At 34.8% G+C, this 21770-nt stretch overlaps 1 protein-coding gene across 1 annotated transcript in view; it reads left to right on the top strand.

The window, feature by feature from the left end:
• The first annotated feature begins 1440 nt into the window (after positions 1-1440).
• The window catches only part of LOC106669739 (protein takeout-like), a 23920-nt gene continuing 3590 nt past the window's right edge, over positions 1441-21770 (top strand). The window contains exon 1 of the mRNA XM_014399426.2: positions 1441-1623. Within this exon, the coding sequence (XP_014254912.1) occupies positions 1557-1623 (67 nt within the window). The 5' untranslated portion in view covers positions 1441-1556. The remainder of the gene's footprint in view (positions 1624-21770) is intronic.

Genomic DNA, 21770 nt, shown 5'->3' with positions numbered 1-21770 from the left:
GCTCAATCAATAAACTAAAACTTAGGTCTGGTGTCATCAGTACATAAACTGATAGTAGGAAGTAACAATATTTCGTAATTTCCTAAAATTTGATCACATAAAATAATTTATCTATATATCTAGCTAGATGCAAGGACATCAGGCTATGAGGACAGTCTTGCTACTTATTGGATTTTTATTCTGAAGGATTGTCACTTCTCGATGTGCTGACCTAAGGTGTATTGCTCAGGGGAGTTTACCTACCCCTTTATGCGACTGGGTTGCAAGCATCTCCCTTAAACCAGATGCTCAGTGTTCCTAACCAACGGGGTTAGATTCCAGCTAGTTTATTTCAGCCCCTAAAATATAATCTAGCCTAAAACTATCTAACTTGTATAATACAATCGCACTAATAAATACATTCACACTTATGTACATTGCACTCAATTTGGTTGGTCGATGGAGTAGTCGATATTTCTCCATCTTCTACACTCAATAGGAATAAGCTAATCAAAATTAGAGTCCATGGAGTACTTTTATTTCGCCATCGACCCTAAACACAAACTGCTAGAATGGCGATGGTGACGCTATATTTCACCATCAACCCCCTCATCACTCACTCTAATACATACACGCAATCATCTCACACAGAACCACAAAACACATATAACAGATCTATAAACAAAATCTATATACAAAAAGCTGAACAAAATGCCTACACGCTCTCTGTAAGGAGCCAAGACACGACAAACTGCTTATGTGGGACGGATCGAGCTACTTATTCACGTTAATACTAGTAAGATAATCCTTTGAGATAATGAATAAATAAGTTTATTTTATAATTATGCCGCAAGTGAAATGAGTAAATCTAAATCATGAATTCTTTCGCTTTATTTATTTCTTAAAGCGTGAGATGCAATGGGTGAAAATGATAAGAAAATTGGCCTAAAGTGAAAATGCGCCCTGTTAGAAAGGGGTTGGACAAATAGCAACATGTTGCGTCCTTATGACAGATATAGCTACAGGTTTCGACCTGAACCGATCTTTTATTGCTGTAATTTTTTCAGAGCAGTTTTTAATATTAGGTTGAAAGAATTTTCTCAAATTTAATTATCTAAAGTGTAAAATATTGTTTATGATGTCTCAGTGCAGCAGTGATAAATTGTAAAAATTTAAATGAAGCTGATATAAAGAAGGATGTCATACTGGAGCTCAATCACTCAATAATGACTTTTATGGGAATATTTTTTATTTTCCTCCGTTGATTAGCTGGACCATGAAATTACCTTTTATTGGCCGAAAGTTCATGAAGGAAATACGGTTCAGGTTCAAATTTTGGGATTTGAAGAGAGGAGTGTGTCAGATAATTGTGTCCTTCGCCGTTTTCCTCCTAGTTGAAGATTTTTCCAGCAGGTTCTTGCGGTCTGGCCGTTCACTTTATGAAGGATTGTATGTTCTTCGAGTAGGGTTTAATTGCCTTGGGCCGGCAGGATTGGGGGAGACCTTGCCGCTCTTTGGCAATACCCTCTTGGCAGGATTCTGTCGTTCGGTTCGACGCGAGATCTCAGACGGTCAACATGCATCCTTCGGTATTGCTGCTCCTGCTGCTGGCCTCCCTGGGCCCATGTTCATCCCTCAAGTTGCGTGAGTAGATTTGCCGTTTTTGTTTCACAGCCGGCTGCAAACAACCATTGGTCAATCGGTTATGCAATTCGATTTGTAAATCCGCAGGTTTTTCATAAAATTTTCTTTCTGATGTTTCTCTTAGAAGAAACTAATATTATGGGAAGAAGTTAAAAAGTCAAATTACGATATAAGGTAGTTATGATATAAGGGAAATGAAAATATCTTCGGAAAATTTTTGTGTCCTACCAAATTTTATTACCCAGCTTGTCGAAGTAATTTCACAAAATTTGACTTTCACACTTCATTTATTGTTGTACATGGAAAACATCAAAAAACTGACTAAACTTAATAAACAAACTGTACCAATTCTATCAAAGCATAACAGATGCTTTTTGCCATTGTAGAATTTTACAATTTTACCAAAGTAAATACAGCACAACTTCAAAAATTAAACTACAACAACATATACGACAAAATATACCTATTTGTGGAAAGAAAAATGCCGAAAATGCTGACTCAAAAAATGGAACCACATTCATTTTGATGTTAGTGTTAAAAATTAAAATTAATGAAGATTTTGTTTATTTTTAGCATTCACAAAATTAAAACTGAATTCATTCTGTCTGTTATGACAACATTAGCATGAATACGGAAAAATAATTAATTCTCAAAATCAATCATTAAATATTTTTTCGTCTGACGGAGTAGTTTTCAAATTTGTGTCTGATTTTCTCATTTCTTCTGTTTGAATACATCGCCTTGGAATTTTATGTGAAAATTATTGAAAAAGTACTGTCGACTGGTTTGACTAGCCCGCGAAACCTAAAATAATCAAAATATTAGAACTATAGAGGGTAAAAAATAAATCCTCTGATGGCAGTTAAGAGCTAAAAATGGAAGTCCTCAGGCTGAACGAAGCCTCTTGCCAGGTATAATTATTGATGGTAATGGGCTTTCATAATACCATGATTTTTTCTCACATAATTGATCACAATCTCAGTCGCACAAGGTCGTTAATTGGACAATTATCAAAAAATAGTTCGGCTGTTGCAACATTCTTTTTTTTTTCTATGCTGCAAACATTTGACCAATTTAAATGGAAGAACTAGACTGAGTAGAATCGAGGCTAGATAATAGGCTAAAATATTTCAAAGATATAGCATTATTTACATTTGATACTTAACAGGCTATTCAAATTTTAAAAGGAAAATAGAAAAAATCAGGTGATAACAACAGGATGATTGCAATTAACAACAGGACAGGCAGATCTCATAAAAATACGGTTGGAGTACCGCAGGTGATATACCAATGGTATTTATTGAAACAGCCGTACAAAGAATGTAAAGTAATACGTTCATGCCATAAAACCAAAAAAAATGCCAAGAATTCTTACATAAAAATGCAATCTTCCTCTCCGAAAACAAAAATGAAGATCAACGATCTAGCTAAAGATCTAAGGGCTGCCAGTATTTTAAAATTTAATTGAATAAAATACGAAAATTTAATTTTTCATTTTTTAAAACCTCACGTTAAACAAGAACAATCAATTACACGATAAATTGAAATTATTGAGCTCTGAAGGAAAACTGCCTTATCTCCATATTTGGTAGTATTTTTTTAAATCATAGTATATAGCATAATATGTAACACAATCGTTGTAATTGTGTAATCAAAAATTTCGTAATTATGTACGTAAACACCTTCCATTGAATATATTAGAGTATTCGGATTTAAGTCTAATTGATTAAATATTGGTTTACCCAACCCAACCCTGACAACACATACATATAAAAATATATATAATATTTTATATACATAAAAATATTATATATTGAAAAAGGAAGTTTAGTTCCAAAGGTAATTTTTTACGCAAACTCTGCTGGTTGGTAGAATGTTGGTACAATAGAAGTTCGCGCGATAAGTCGACCTGGTGAACTTTTGTTTCAAATTTTATGCCCTATTTTTTTCACACATTTTGAGAGTCTTTTCCATTTAAAACCCAAAGATACCAAAAATTCAAAAATGCGTCGGTTTAGAAATATAGTAGTTTTTTTCTTTCATAGCTCAATAATTTCATTTTATCGTGTAACTGAATGTTGTTGTTTAACGTTAGGTTTTAAAAATATCAATTTTTTAAATAGTTATACGACAAATATAAATTATCGTGTTTTAAAGGAAAACTCCAAAATCCCCAGCAAAAATCGATGAATTTTTGAGGATGATTTTTTTACGGGCAATTTGAAAGTCCTTTCCATTTAAAAAAATATACCAGAAATTTAAAAATTAATCTATTCTGTTTTGGAGAGATTGGAGTTTCCTTCATAACTCGATTTGTGTAACCGATTGTTCTTCTTTAAAGTTAGGTTTTAAAACATCATCACAAATAAATTTTCAGCTTTTTTAACGGACTTAAACATAGATTGAAATTATTGAGTTCCGGAAATTCAATATCATCAGAAAAACTCTGTTATTACTTTTTTTTTAAAAAAGGAAAGAAATTGTTTTAAATGTGCAAATAAAATAGAGAATTAAATTTGGAAAAAGTGATCACAAGTTCGGTTTAACGCGCCTAATTAAAAATCTAATATCACCAGCAGATTCTGTGTGAAAAACTACTTTTGGAACCATACTTAGTTATACAATACAATATTCAGCATAAAAACGTAAATCAGTAAACATAAAAACGTCTTTTAAACAAACTCACAAGATATGTATAGTACAACATACATAACATAAAAAGCTGTACTTATTAATCACTTAAGTTCACTTCTACATTGTCATTAATTAAATATTTCATACCTAAATGAGCACTGTTAATTGGAAGTTGTTATCGTTAAAATTGTAATTAGATCATTACCGATTATGCTGGTCCGCTCATGTTCGCTGATTTGGTCTGAAAAACGTTTGGGCCTTCAACCAAACAGTAAAAATGGAGAGATAATCACCAAAATAATTGCTAATAATGATGTTTTTCTCGTAAACGAAAAATGGGGAAAAAATCTGTTCTCATGGTCTTGAACAATTTATAACATCCCAGCCAAATGTCTTGTTATTATGAAAACAAGCTCATTATGATAGAAAAAAAATGTAATTTTTATAAATAAAATAGTAAAGAAGGTGGTATAATTTCAAAATTTAACCTTTTTTTTCGGTTGGCAGCTTGCACAATTTCAGAAGTAAATTGAATTTTTACGATTGATTTTAGGAGTACGTAAAAATCAAAGAATGATTGCACTCTGATTTTTTGTTATATAGATAACATACAGGTATTGGTAGGCTTAAGAATCTAGAATTGATAGAATTTCATTTTTTTTAAATATGCATGTAGCATTAAATGTTTATTCAATTGTATTTGCGACTTTATCTTTCAGTGTAAACAGAAACAATTAGCAAAAGCAAGCAGCAAATCTTTTTCAAGGGCGTGAATTCCTGCCTTTTCTGTTTTCTTCCTGAAATTCCCACAGGTCGCTAATGGAAAAGAGACACTAGCCTCTCAACACCGATCAACTATTTTAAGATGTCGTCCTCCAACAGGATTCTCCCTCATGAATTTGGTCAATACAGCTCGAGTATAAGATAATCGAGTTGTAAGAAATTTTACATCGACATCCGTCAACATCTGTCTAAACGCTTTTCTTTATAAACAAATGAAAATATTGATAGCATTTTAAATGCTTATGATATTCATTGTTTTTATAAAGGCCTATTTACAAAGCATACATCATTTAAAAAGTGCGTTTTTCACGCATTCATCATTTACAAAAAAACCTACACACCTAAATTATTATAATGAAATAATTGAAAAATATCCTTATCCAAACATTTCTCATTTTTTTCTGAATACTAACTTGCATGATTAAATTATTACTTTGAATGAAATGTAAATTTATTGAATAGAATTTGAAAAAAAAACTTTCAACCCTCCTTTGAAAACTTATTCTTATCTCATTGTATTTTTTATACCATTTTAATTTTATTGCATTTTAGTCGTTCGAAAAAAAAAATAGATGTCAGACAATGTCGTCAAGACATCTTCCTTATAAAAGGACATGTCCTTGCTTGTCATCCTTGAATATATTTAAACTTCACGGTCAAAGCTAATATGTAACCCCAGTAATGAACATTTTATTAAAATTAGATATTGAGGATTTTTTTAAATAATAACAGAATTTTCGACGTTGGTACCAAGATCTGTGAAATAATTTGGTTTACTTCAAACGATATGCTTTCAATGTATCAGTCACTTAGAAAGGGTGTCCCGTGAATAAAGGAAATAAATACTTCAGTTTATTCTACATGTCAAATGGGATTTTAATGTCCCTATTGTCTATAGTCTGATTCTAAATTCTATTCGAGATATTTCACTTTTCTTGTTATTTCAACATTTCACGATTTTTCCCAATAAAACCCTCGTATCTCATAAAATATCAATCTTACTGTAAATTTTGTTTATATCAATGGAAAGAGTATTAAAAATCCTAAAGAATCATGGGTTTGTTTTATGGTAACTTTAAACAAAGAAAGTGCAAAATTAGGTAGAACATAAATTTTTACGATATTACAAAGTTTTTGTCTAAATTTTAATTAGGACTTTCTTAGCTCAGTAAATACTAACAGATATGATGCGTACAGAACTTTTTTTTTGTGTTTGTTAAATACATATTGTACAATTTCTCAAAGGTCAGTTATCACCATTGTTAAATTAACGTTTAATTACAAAAAATGATTTTTCGGTTACAAACCATATAGAAAATGTCAGATAAAGAGGTTGAAACTCTATTAAAACATAGTAAAAGTAAACAAATTGAAAATTGAACACAAGAAAACAACAACGAACTTCAATTAATCCATATATGTATTTAGTAGTCATAATTGACCGTATTAATTATTTAACTTAATTATACTTTTTATCTAAGGTATTGGTTGACGTGAAAAGACACTTGAGCTATATTTATAGCTGTAGAGGTTAGAGAAGCAAGGTATTGAGCCGAAGGTCGTAGGTTCGAATCCTGCTCGTGACACTAATTTTTTTCATCTCAACCAAGACCTTAGATAAAAAGTACAAATAATATAAATTAATTTAAATGTTCAAAACGTCTTAAAGAATATAAGCCTGGCATCCTAACATATTTTATTTCTCTTAAGAGCTTATTAGCTTCTCTTCTCTCGAAAGACGAGCCCAAAGAAAGGAATCCGGATTTCTGTGGTCTTATCAGAAAACGAATGTACTTTTAAGAGCAGTAAAATCTTTCAGGATGTCAGAATGTTATTATTCAAAGGTGAACATTTTGAAGATTTAATTTAATTTTTACAATTTTTTTGCAATTAGACGTTAATTTTACATTGGTGGACCTTTGAGAAATTACGTACATGTGTTTAAAGCTCTTTAAAAATTTCTGTAAGCGCCACATCGTCAGTATTTACTGGTGAAGGCCCACTGGCTTTATAAGATAATAAGACCCAAAATAACCTATGGATCATTAATCTGGTGGTCCAAAGCTCAACAGAAAGTAGCTACCTAAAAGATTAGGAAACTTATGTAAAACAGGGGCAATTGAGAACAATCCCCTACAGATGCACTAGAAATTACACAAGATGAAGCTAGGAAAAGCTCATTTAGGCTCCAAAAACGATCAAACTGGATAGGAAGTAAACAATTCGGGCACACAACCATGATTAACAAAATCAGACATCCATTCTTAGAAATGGGGACGGACTTCATGATCCCGAAAACATTCTTTACCACATCTTATAAAGTCTCCACGGACTATAAAGGAGAGGAAGAACTCAGGAGAGCATCACATATATGACACTGTATACAGCTGGCTCCAAAACGAACGAAGGAACCAGATTGGGTGGTGTTTACTGTACAAGCCCAAAATATGAGCAATCAAACTCATTAGGGAAGTACTCTTCAGTCTTTCAAGCATTGATACCTGTTATCAATGCTTAAGTCCTAGAAAATCTTAAAAATGTTACACTGGCAATATAATCCTCATTAAATCTGATAGTCAAGCAGCCATTAAAGCATTAGCATGTAAAAAATCACATCAAATTTGTCAGTGAATGCATCCAAAATCTCCAAAACCTGGGGAGGGCACAGAGAAATTTTGGGTAACGTAAAAGCAGACATGGCCAGAAGAGGATCTGCAAGACCATAGATAGACCCCCGAACCTATACTTGGGATAACACAAACAAATATGGAATCCTCCATCACCGAATGGATCTGAATATAGCAAAAAAAGAAGTAGATAAACCCTAGCGGTGCTAGACATAGTAAACTTATGTAAAAACAACCCTCATCAAGACTGGCAATCTCACTGGTGCAGTTGGAGAGGGCTAGACTCAGAAGAGTGATAGAGCTATTAACCGGTCGCTGGCATCTGAGAAAACATCAACACAGCATGGGCATATACAACGATGATCCCAAGTGTATATTATGTAATGAGGAAGAAGAAACAGCCACCCATATCAACTTCGAATGCGAAGCAACCGCTCAATGGAGACATAACAGCATACGGAAAAAACCTAGGGGATGAAATTGTAGCAGCAACAGTCAATGGCCTAATACTTCTGAGAAGAAGGATTGAGTCGATTGCACTGAATTAGGGAACTAGGAAGTACATAAGCCAGAAGGCTGCAGTGCCTAGGGGGCGCAAACCCCGCTTCCATCAGGTCCGAAGTCGTCGAATGTAATGTACTATATGCTGCAAGTGCCTTTAATCAGTTTTGTAGGGATAATAAACATGACGATAGTTTGTATAAATCATGTTTTCGTCCATCATTGTATAAACCATCATCATCAGACATATCGTCAATATTACTGAGCCAACAAGTCTTACCTAAATTTCAGGCAAGAACTTTGAAAAATAGTAAAAGTTTATGTTCTTACTGATTTTGTACTTTGTTCGCTTAACGTTACTATAAAACGAACACATGTTCCTTATATGGTTTTTAATGCCCTTTCTACTGATGCAAACAAATCTATAGTGCCATTAATAGTTTAAGAAATACGAGGGTTTTTTTTTAGACAAAGTTGTGAAAGGTTGAAGAAACATGAAAAGTTAAAGGTCTCGAACACAATTGTAAATATCAGATTAAGGACAATAGAGACTTTTTAGTCTCATTTGACATGCAGAACAACATCCTGAAGTATTTCCGTCTGCTCACGGGATACCCTGCATAAAATAAGAAGAATAAAGTGCTTTGAATTGAGCTTTAAACTTGGCTGAGAGGTATTGGGACCTAACGCTCTTGCGTCTATGAGAATAACTAAATAAATTCAATTTGAGTTTAATAAAACAATTATTTTTTGTATTTATTTTTCATAGAACATTTATAGTATATCAGTTATATAAGTATAATATGTATTCACATATCTAATTTACGAGATTGAAAGTAGCGACTGGTTGTCATACACATGCATTAAATCAGTGAGTAAGGCGAATTTTAATATCAAATAATATATTATAACAGAAACAATAGAATAATAAATGAAGGACTTAGATGAATATGAGGCTTTCCCACAGAGCTTTTCAACTAGCTAACTTGAGTTCTTTTTCTTTGTAATCTTCTCATACAACATGCCTGTTAAATATACAAGACTATATTAAATTTTACTCTTTTTCTACTGGTAAAAATAAAAGAAATACTCCCAAGGATTGTTGAGAATAATTTTATTTTCTCAAAATCCCCTTTTTCGCAGCCAGGGTCAGGGTTTTTACGCATAATCCTAAGAGTGTACTTTTGCCAGATGCCACGGCAGGATAACGAATAAAGTAACAATCTGGTTTTCTTACGCTATAGCAGTCGTAAGACTTGTGCCATTTAGAAAAGAGCCGGGTCAACCGGTGCAAAAGCGTGCATCGCTTATAGCAATTATATTAATACCAAACCTCGGCTCGTTCGCCGGCTTCCTCGGCTTCTTGTCTCACAATCGATCGAATCGCTATTTTGAAAAGTACTATGATTAAAGATTTTAATTTGGTTGACTTGGTCATTTCTACATGAGGCAATTAATATCCGAAAAAAAGAAGGGCTAGAAACCTTTGGCAACTTAGATCAGTCATTTATAAACAAAATTGGTGGAACTTGGATCGTTTCCGAAAAAGATAAGTCCAAAACATTTGTGAAACATCTTTCCGACGTATTCAAACCTCATAATTTAATCGATATTGAACAAGATAAATTTATATCAGATTCACTTATGACACCTACACCTCTAGATCTGCTACCTAAACCAATAACTCCAAAACAAGGATCACAAATAATAGAACAACTTCTTGAAAAAAAAAAATCACCTGGTCACGATGCTTCAAGAACCCCAAAAAAGCCGTCGTCTTTCTGACTTCTTTACTTAAAGCAATTTCGAGAACTACACACTTTCCCATATAATGGAATCTTTCTTATATTAAAATGATCCCGAAGCCCCATAAAAATTTAAGCTCACCATCGTTTTATCGTCCTATTAGTTTGTTACCCATTCCTTCTAAATTATGCGAAAAATTAACTTACAAAAGAACTATCTCTATTGCTACTTCAAGCATTTTACCAGACCATCAATTTGGCTTTCGTACCCATCTTTCCACTGTTCAACTTCATAGAGTTACAGATTTCACTACTTCACGTCTCGAGAAGAAACTGTACGCGACTGGAGTGTTTCTAGATGTTTCTCAGGCCTTCGACAAAGTATGGCATGAGGGATTATTATACAAATTAAAATTATTTTTACCCCAGGCCTATTATCTGATTAGTCAGGAGAGATTTTTCAGTAAACCAAGGTACGGAGACTTTTGAGATAGAAAAAGTGCTTGCAGGTGTGCCACAAGGGTCAGATGTTCCCATCTTTACTCATGGATTTTTTTTTTTAATTTATTTATTGGCCTTATGATCTTTGCATATTAGCCATGACGAATGCTTATACATGTTGTTCAAATTGGGGGTTATCGGGAAAAAAAGGCCAGAGGCGACGGTGGGAATCGAACCCACGACCGCGGCGTGAGAGTCTCTCATGCTAACCACTCGGCTACCGCGGTCCCCTACTCATGGATGTTGAGACCCATGAGGATCTTTACCGTCCGGACTTATCCCCAAAGGACCTTCTCATATACCCAATGTACTCAAGGAGAACACCAGGAAGATTTTACACGCATGGACTTGTCACATCCCTTGGCTAGCGAGGTGGTGCAATGCTAACCAAGTTCAGAAGCGCTCTAAAAAGAGCACATCCATACATGTTCCTTGAAAAAGGTAGTTTTGTGGTTTTTGGCACAGTCTTTCAACCGTGCCTTTCACACCCCAGAGAAGGCACTCTATCTCCGGCTCCGGTTGGCCGGTATCCTCCAACTAAGGTGCAATTGGTTTGCAAACCACGACCACCACAAGTTCAACCTCAATTAGTAGAGTCGCTTGGATACTCTACTTCCGTGGTTCAGTGTTATTTTTAAGGGACTGATGCACCCGTTGCCTGAGGGTTCGTTCAGTAATCAAGAAAGTCTCTGCAAAGCAGAGGGGGTAAGGAAGGGAAAGGAAAATAAAGAACAATCTTTGAAATAATAAAGTTTAACCCCTCAAAGTCACAACATAACATCTTTACACTCCGTCGTGAAACTTGTCCTAGGGTATACTTATAAAATTAACCTGTTCCTCAATCCGACAAAGTTAACTATTTAGAACTTACATTTGATAGAAGACTAACTTGGAATCCATACACACGATTAAAAAAACAGACACTCAACGATTTAAACCTAGCAAACCAGAATACAGGGACTTCTGAATAGAAGAAGTGCTTGCAGGTGTGCCACAAGGGTCAGTATTCGCTCCGCTGTTGTATACAAGTTTTACTTCTGATATGCCCACAAATGAGAATGCACTCACCACCACATATGCAGATGACACCTCCATATTAACAAGTCATCCCTCCTCTGCACAAGCTTCATTTATGTTACAAAACCACATATCAAAGATTGAAAATGGAGTAATCTTTGAAAAATAAAGTTTAACTCTTCAAAGTCACATCATCTTCCCACTCCGTCGTGAGACCTAGCATGTACTTATGCAATGAACCTGCTTCTCAATCCGACTAAGTCAATTATTTAGGACTTACCTTTGATAGAAGACTAACTTGAAATCCACATGACTAAAAAACAGACACTCAACAAACGATTTAAAATGATTTACTACCTACTCAGCCGACAATCCAAATTACCATTAAAATCAAAACTTTCGACATACACATACCTACTCAAACCTATTTGGATGCAAGATGCAAGCTAATGGATCGGCCGAATATTCAAAAATTACAAAGTTTTCACTCCAAAATTTTAAGACTAATTGTTTCTGCCACTTTTTAGGTAAACAATAACACACTTCAAAGTGATCTTCGCTCTCGTTTTTTCATCCATCAGAACATATTACAGTCGTTTTCATAGTAAATTACAAAATCACACTAACACACAAATAGGATTACTACATTCTCCACAATTACCACGTCAACGTCTGAAAAGAATATGGCTAAAAGACCTCTTAAATGATTAATATCATTTTATTAACAGAGCGGCTGCCAATGGGTAGCTTTCTCTAACTTCCGAAATGCCATAAACATAAATTGATCCAATCTGCTAGTTGCATGTAATACATGTATAGTTATACATACAAATAAATGATGTTAAAAAAAATTGGCTGACTAGTATAACCCTAAACTTAATTACCATGAGAAATATGCTCATTCGGATTATCAATATTTTAGTTTAATTGCTTTAAGACTTGCTTGAATTAATTGCTTTAAAGCAGGCAGCAAGATAGGCTACGGTTTAGCATAAAATACGCAGTCGTATGCACCAACCAGTGGAATCTATACGCTTCGAAATGATAATAAATCTTTTATACGATATTATATAATACATACTGCTAATTTTAATTCTGGCCGAAGAAACCAGCAAGCATTGCAATAGCGTGGTTAAAAGGGCATACCGGTTTTTAATATAATGAAATTGTTGACCAATTGGCTAAAAGCGAATGTCTTTCGTATTCCTCTGAACGTACCTACACCAGTATCTGATATGCGATCGTAAAGACCCAACTTTTAATAGATTGGGTAAATGAAAAATTAAGAAAAGGAAATAAACGCAAAACTATTGTACGTTTCCACTTTTATGCGGTACACCATGATTTCATGATTTCTATGTCCGAGTTTCGTTTGAGAAGAGATGGGATATGTCACCCCCAACTTTGCAAAATAGGGAAAGATCATCACCATCGTGCAACCCACGAAGACAAGCAAATCATATGAAATTGCTCAAAGAAAAAAAAAGACAAAACCAAAACAGGCCCCTTACCAGCGCTAGTCAGACTACATCGCCAACAAAGAGCTGGTGGCATCTGCACATAGAAAAATTTACCAAACTGTTCAAGTTGAATTTTATACCAAATTACCGTTGACGGTAATGGAATACATAATTGCTCAAGGAAAATGCGATTAAACATATACAGGGTGACTTGCTACTCGTGCTACAAACTTCACCAGTAGATTCTTGACCCTAAAATGAACAAAAAAGTTCATATTGACCATGGTCCGATTCTCAACCATTTCAGAGTAATTTCGCTTTTTATCGATTTTGAAAGATATCACGTCCTGGCGTCGGAAAATCGTGATATCTTTTAATCTAAACATTTCTCTTAAAATCTATAAGCACCGTTGAAATCCCCGTTAATTTTTAGAGAGAATCAAAATCATAATTCCATTGAAATTTTTTAATTTAATTTAATGCCCATTTAGTATGTAATGCTTAAGAAGTTTACAAACAGCTAGAAGGTCAAGGAAGAAAGACCCAAACGTTTTGCCACCTTCATCTTCTTATTGAAAAATTAACGGGGATTTCAACGGTGCTTATAGATTTTAAGAGAAATGTTTAGATTAAAAGATATCACGATTTTCCGACGCCAGGACGTGATATCTTTCAAAATCGATAAAAAGCGAAATTACTCTGAAATGGTTGAGAATCGGACCATGGTCAATATGAACTTTTTTGTTCATTTTAGGGTCAAGAATCTACTGGTGAAGTTTGTAGCACGAGTAGCAAGTCACTCTCAAACATTAGCAATCCTTGAACCACCATTTTTTCTCTTTTTGTCATCAACATCTTGGTCTCACAACCACTAAATAAGAAAATGACGAGTGCGTTGGAAGCGTTATTAAATCAGGTAGTTTTCCTCAAATTTGCTGCCTTCTGAGACTAAAATTAGAAACTCTGGATTACTTTATACACTTTCCGATTTACACAATTTTCCACTCTTTTTGTAGTTCTGGCTGAAATAAAACACAAAAAATTAGCCCAAACATTTTGCCACCGTCATCTTCTTATTGAAAAATTAACGGGAATTTCAACGGTGCTATTAGATTTTCAGAGAAATGTTTAGATTAAAAGATATCACGATTTTCCGACGCCAGGACGTGATATCTTTCAAAATCGATAAAAAGCGAAATTACTCTGAAATGGTTGAGAATCGGACCATGGTCAATATGAACTTTTTTGTTCATTTTAGGGTGAAGAATCTACTGGAGAAGTTTGTAGCACGAGTAGCAATTCACCCTGTATATCAGGGGACCGCGGTAGCCGAGTGGTTAGCATGAGAGACTCTCATGCCGCGGTTGTGGGTTCGATTCCCACCGTCGCTTCTGGCCCTTTTTTCACAATAACCCCCCCAAATTTGAACACACATATATGAATTGTCACATGGCTAATATGCAAAGATCATAAGGCAAAAAAAATATATATATCAAATTGCGAAGGCCTACCTTTAATGTTGTTTGTTCCTGGTTTGATTCAGCAGTAAAAACAGGAGAATCTATTCCACTTTTACCTCAAATGTCCGTCTATTCTACAGAATTGATGCTTATTAAAATGACATGTTTTTTATTTCTTCGACTACCTTTCAATTGTGCTTCATAATTAAAATTTTAGTGCTTTACAGAAGTTACTGAATAAAAGTCATATACAGTGTGAGGTCTTATAAACAAACAGCCTTTTTTTTCACCGCTTATTTTATAGTGAAACACCTGGAGGACGTATGACATGAGAAACCAGCAATGGGACACTTGGTGTGAGAGATTAAGGGTCGAGGAGGGTTCCAAGCCATCGTCCGTTAAGGCGACTGAGGCGATCGAGAGGCTGTTATAAAACTTTCGGAATCTGTTATTGACAAAAGGAATGTTGAGGATGCGAGTATAGTGACGTAGTAAGGAGCTTTAACAATTTGTCTGAAGACTTTTGATTGGAAGGTCTGGGTGCGCTGAATGTTGGACGGCTTCGCAGAACCCAACAGTTCCATTCTCCCTATGTCCAAAGTGGTCTCAGTAAATTCTTGTATAGGGTTAGTTTAGTTTGGACGGACAAGACAAATTTCGGTCCTAAAACTCTTCGTCCAATCTTCTTAAGTTTTGTCTGGGTTCTACGTCAGTCTGCGGTCTAGGCAGCATTTGTCTTGAATGGAAATCGGAATTTCTTTGTAGGTTATGTACAACGGAGAGCAAGACTGTTTTCCCAATTTGAACGTACACTGAGCACTGTTTTCTTCATTCAGTCTTATCCTCCACTTTTGAGACTAGGTAACTCAAGGTGTTCTTGAATGTTAGTAAGGATTCGAGTGGTTATAATGTTATTAGGATGTATAGGTAGGTCAGCAGTAAATACAAAAAGGATAGAACCAAGAATGTTCCCTTGTAAGACGCCGGCTTGCATCTGTTTTCCGAGAACGTGTTGCCGCACCTCTCTCTGAAGCATCAGTAGAATTTCAAAATAAGATAATATGGAGTGAGTAGGATAAGTTTATAAAACATGCCCGGGTGCCAGATCCTATCAAAAGCCTCTGCTACATCTAGGAACGCACCCAAGCTATTTTCTTTGATCTCTAAATTGTATGTAAGATATTGGTTGAGATAAAAAAGTCAGTGTCACGAGCGGGATTCGAACCCACGACCTTCGGCGCAATACGCCGCTGCTATACCATCTGAGCTATCGTGCCTTCAATCCACTCGGACACCAACTTCCCATCTCAACTCACCTTTCGAATTTTCCCTTCTTTTTTGCCATTTTTTGTTCTGTAATCTATTCGATTCTCGGTGACAAATGAAACGGCCACAGAGAGCTTTAGTGAAGATATGCTTCATTTTACTTATTAAATCCATTAGAGTTCGTGGTCAGATTGACCAAATAACTTCTTTCAAATTATTAAACTTTATGTAAGGTATTGGTTGAGATAAAAATTAAATTCCAAAGGTGGGGGTTGAGATGGGAAGTTGGTCGAGTGGATCGAAGTCACGATAGCTCAAGTGGTAGAGTAGGGCGTATTTAGTTGAAGGTCGTGGGTTCGAATCCCGCTCGTGACACTGACTTTTTTATCTTAACCAATACCTTACATAAAGTTTGATTAATTGAAAGAAGTTATTTGGTCAATCGGACCGCGAACTCTAATGGATGTAAAATTAAGTATGGACTCAAAAGTGATTTTCACGTACAATCTGTCCAATTTTAATAAATTGGCGTGTTACACGACCTAGTAATCATTTTTTCACATATGTTAAAAGTCTTTTCCATTAAAAATATAAAAATACCAGAAATTCAAAAATTTACCGATTGGTTCTGGAGATATTAAAGTTTTCCCTCAGAGCCGGAAATTTTAAATTTATCGTGTAACTTATTGCTATTTTTTTTAAAGTTAGGTTTTGAAAAATTAACACAAATTAATAATATTTTCAAAACTATAAATTGAATTTATAACACGCGGAGTTCATTCTATTGTTACGATGCAGGACCGTCGGGCTGTTGTCTGCACATCTTTACAGCTGGCTTTCGTCACCTTCCGAGATAGGGATCGAAACCCGTTTTGTAGAGAAAGTGGTAAATATTTGTGAATAACTCGCGGATTCGCCTGAGGGAGATTGGCCCGATTTATTGCCAATGGGCAGGGATCTATGGAAGTGCAAAACCAATTTAACCAAGTGAAAAATGTCATCAATTGACCCTTGTAACTCTGTACATAATTATTAAGCAGTCGGTTATCAATTAAAAATACATAAAATTACAAACCTATCAGCAAATTACGAAAGATTAGAGCTTAATTATCCATAGCACTTTTTAAACAATTAAAAAAAAAATGATCTTTCCTTCACTTTACATAATCAGTCCAATTATGTTTTTAATGATTGCATAAATCATTTTTAAATTTTTTTAATGTTTTTTATGTTCCAATGTTTCAATCTTTAAATTGTGTAATATGTTTTAGATAAAGAAAAGAGCAAATAATTGTGCATATATGTATATTGTAATGACCAGAACTTATATTAAAACAGTCTTAAAGTTTTATTGTTTTTACACCTAAAAAAAGGTACTAATTTATCGAGTTGACAATTATATAAGCATTGTAGAATAAAATGAACAGACTTAACGTAAATGCATAAAAAATAGTTTTTTTCTTATTTAGACAGTTGATTCGAAAAATTTGGCAAACCATCGAAACCGTACGCATAAATATGTTTGCCGGTTATGCAACGAGAGACGAGCGAGCGCAGCTTTTGTTGCGAAAGTGGTTTCACACGTTTTAACCATTTTGCGGGCTTGCTCAAAAGGACGAACGTCGTTCCGTCTGTTGGGTGCAAATTGGGTGGATCGTCATTGATGACAAAAAAAAACATTCATCAATTATTTCAGACAGAAGGAAACAGAAGCTACTAAGAAGAATCAAAAATAAACATTCATACTCCAAATCGTCTCAGTTTAAATCTTAAGATGTTCATTGTTCAGCCCGTAAGGAAGACATTAATAAACATTAACAAGCCCAGTTGTTGGTGTTTTCTTAAATATCCGGAATGATAAATTTATTTGAAAAATTGATAGTCGATAAAACTTTCGTCGCCCGTGGAAAAAACCGGACATCGCCCTTCCCAGCTAAGGGCCCCCCGGTCAGGATCAAGGCCCGTGCCCGAAACCAGTTCTGTCTACGGAAAAGGGCCTCGGGATGATCTGGGCGAATTGCTCAACAGGGAGGCGTTTCGGGAAACGAGCAAGTCTCAAAATACCACAGTTACTTTGCTCATCTGGAGTTGGGGTAAACGGTCGGATTACGCAACGCAAGGCTATGCCATCCAGAGACCTAGTTTTCACTTTACATAAGTGGCGCTCAGTCAACTCCACCCTTGGCTGTACTCGAACTACCGGTTAAATTTTTTAAATTGTGTATCGAATAAATATTTATAAGTTCTAAAATATAGCTCTTTTCCCCAGACGGTCATAGACTGCCATGAAATACTGTCTAATTATTAAAATAAAGCGTAAAATCTATAGTGATGAAGAGACGAATCTGTGATCAATGATGTAAAGGTGATCGACCAGCTGTTATTCAACAAAATATTTGGTAGGATCGGAGATGTGGTCCAATTAATGTTCTTGTGTTGAAACTACGCCAAGCTTTCGGTGTTTTATTTCACCTTCCACTAGTACTTAAAATTGTTTTCTCTTATCAACATGTATAAACCTTTTTCTCTCTTTTTATCATTTCTTATTTTTTATACTAAATACAATGTTTTTTAATAAATAAATAAATGGCACTTTTTACAAACTGCTATCATAGACAAAATCAGAACGTAAACCTTTCAGAGTTCTTTATTCAGAAATCGTGAGATGCGGTCTGGTGTGATGTAGGTTTCAGAAAAACATTTTCTTTATCGTGCCAACGTTTCGATCTTTATTGAGATCATCTTNTGAGCCCTGAAGATGATCTCAATAAAGATCGAAACGTTGGCACGATAAAGAAAATGTTTTTCTAAAACCTACATCACACCAGATCGCATCTCACGATTTCTGAATAATTATCTATTAACGGTAACTAATCACCACACCTTTCAGAGTTCGTTTACGTTCTGAATTTTGTCTGTGATGGTGCTTTGTAAAAAGTGCCATTTATTTAATTATTAAAAAGCATTGTATTTGAAATGAAAAATAAAAAATGATAAAAAGAGAGAGAAAACAGTTTTAAATACTGACTGTGAGCCTAGCCCTGAGGAAGGTGAAATAAAACACCGAAACCTTGGCGTAGTTTGAACAGAAGAACATTCATTGAACCAAATCCCAGATCCTACCAAATATACTGATAAAATGTAGTTACCCAAAAATTACTAGTAAATATAGCTCTTTCGTGACAAGGAAGAAACTAGGGGATTTATATTATTAACTAAAGAAAACTTTCTACTATCTGCTTCTTAAAATATCAAATCATAATCAAAATTTTCATCGTAGATTTCACTAGACAGGTAAAAGAAGTTGAATCCTGAACAGAAAGAAATTTATCATTGTCTGGGAGAAATTGAACAACATAAACCACCTTGATCCAGCCATTTTAACATATACGGAAAACCAACAGACATCATGAACGACCGTCATCACAATCATCAAATTCCAATAAAGTGCAACAACAATACAAACAAGGCAAAACAAGATCGTATAATTATTAAATTAGCGGATAAAGTAGCGAAAACCAAGCGATAAGACGAAGAGTGGGCCTGAAAGACAACAAATGGTATAAGAAATCTCATCTGATAGCCAAGATGCGCTCAAAGTACTGTCAAATTTGAACCTGAAAATTGTACGCCTTATTAAAATATCTGAAGTTTTAAATTTAATAATAAATTTTCATTGCACTTACAAAGAAAAAAAGAAAGAGAAAAAAGGTTATTCTTGAAATATTTACAATTATACAGTTAATAATGATTATTCGGAGATCGTGAGATGTGGTCTGGTGTGACGTTGGTTTTAGAAAAACATTTTCTTTATCGTGCCAACGTTTCGATCTTTATTGAGATCATCTTCAGGGCCTGGCAATTATAAACATTGTTTAAATTTTACCAATACATGTAGGATGTGGAAAAAATGAATTTATACAATGCTAGAAAATTTGATACTAAACAAAATTAATTTATACAATGCTAGAAAATTTTAGATAAAAAATGAATTTATACGATGCTAGAAAATTTTAGATGGGAAAAAATAAATTTATACAATGCTAGAATTTTTCCGCATCCTACATGTATTTGTAAAATTTAAACATTGTTTATAAATCCCAGGCCCTGAAGATGTTCTCAATAAAGATCGAAACGTTGGCACGATAAAGAAAATGTTTTTTTAAAACCGCATCTCACGATCTCCGAATAATCATTAACTAACGGTCACTAAACACCACACATAATAATTATACTTGAGTAATTTTTTTTATTAATAAAATAATTATACTAAATTTTTGAAAAAATGTGTAAACTAATTGGCGTGGTTTTTCCTTCCGGAAATACAATCCTCTAATTGATTTGATTTTAATTTACATTTGTATTTTTTATTTATTTATTTGATATATTGTTTTTGTATTGAATAAGCGGTAGTCAGAAGTTTTATCGGGATTAATATAGCTCTTATTTAGGCTCCAAAAGCAATCAAACTGGATAGGAAGTAAACAATTCGGGTTTGAACACACAACCGTAATTAACAAAATCAGACACCCATTCTTAGAAATTGGGACTGACTAAATGATCTCGGAAACATTCTTAACAACATTCTATAAAGTCTCAACGGACTATAAAGGAGAGGAAGAACTCAGGAGAGCATCACATATATGACACTGTATACAGCTGGCTCCAAAACGAACGAAGGAACCGGGTGGTGTTTACTGTACAAGCCCAAAATATGAGCAATCAAACTCATTAGGGAAGTACGCTTCAGTCTTTCAAGCACTGATACGTTATCAATGCTTCAGTCCTAGAAAATCTTAAAAATGTTACACTGGCAATATAATCCTCATTAGATCTGATAGTCAAGCAGCCATTAAAGCATTAGCATGTAAAAAATCACATCAAAATTAGTCAGTGAATGCATCACCAGGAGAAACAACATCCATGATATCTTGGGTGCCAGGGCACGAAGGAATTTTGGGTAACAAAAAAGGCAAGAAGAGGATCCCCAAAACCATACATAGGCCCCCGAATCTATACTCGCGATAACACAAACAAATATAGAATCCTCCATCACCGAATGGATCTAAATAAAGCAAAAGGAGAAGTTCATAAACTCTAGCGGTCCTAGACATAGTAAACTTACGTTAAAACAACCCTCATCAACACTGGCAATCTCATTGCTGCAGTTGGAGAGGGCCAGACTCAGAGAAGTGATAGGACTATTAACCGGTCACTGGCATCTGAGAAAACATCTACACATCATGGGCATAATATACAACGATGATCCCATCTGCTAAACTAGGGAATGACATTGTAGCAGCAACAGTCAATGACCTGATACTTCTAAGAAGAAGGATTGAGTCGATTGCATTGAATTAGGGAACTAGGAACGAACAGTAAGGCAGAAGGCTGCAGTGCCTGGGGAGCACAAACCCCGCTTCGTTGTATCTTCATTACCATTACCATTAACATAGCTATATAACGAGTAGCCAAGTATTGTGTCATCTGATTCCAGCCAGGACGATCCTAGAGTCGAACAACCTCATCCGGCTTAAGTGTTTGACAGTTGAAAGCAATTTCTCTCAATCTCGATGTAGGACGAGTATCTATAAGTGGTATAGATCCTCTCGTGGCACATAGGACATGTAGTTGGATACGGCTTAACGTTCAACATGACAAGTTAACCACGAAGTCTAAATAAGCATCTTGCTGTGTATAAATCCACTGCAAGTCCCCTTAATAAGCCTGTACACTTCACACCTTCAGCCAGTCCTCTGTAAAGCGTAAAGTTTTCAGAAGTCACCGCTCTTAAACCGAAAGAGGCTTTCTTTTTCTCTTTGAAATCCTACAATATCTTTTTGCAACCACTTGCAATACTTTCGGTTTGAATAGACCGAATTATTGAAAACATCATACTTTTCAATCAGAGATGTCCAATCTTTTGCCTAGAAAATCCTGTACAATTTCGGTAGCCACTATCTTAGTAAGGCCACATACGGAATCTACCATATTAGCCATTAATACGATATAATTCAAGTGCAAATTCATGGTGTATACAGTATTAATTTCCGTCTCCAAGTAAATAATGTAATTAATAATGTCATACCCCATACTTGGGCGCGTAGCATAACACTGCTCTTACTACAGCATCAAACACATAACCTTTTTCAA

This window comes from Cimex lectularius, unplaced genomic scaffold (assembly GCF_000648675.2).
Source record: "Cimex lectularius strain Harlan isolate CLEC.00 unplaced genomic scaffold, Clec_2.1 scaffold8, whole genome shotgun sequence".
NCBI lineage: Eukaryota > Metazoa > Arthropoda > Insecta > Hemiptera > Cimicidae > Cimex > Cimex lectularius.
The sequence above is the reverse complement of the archived record's forward strand: the minus strand, read 5'-3'. Positions and strand labels throughout refer to the sequence as shown.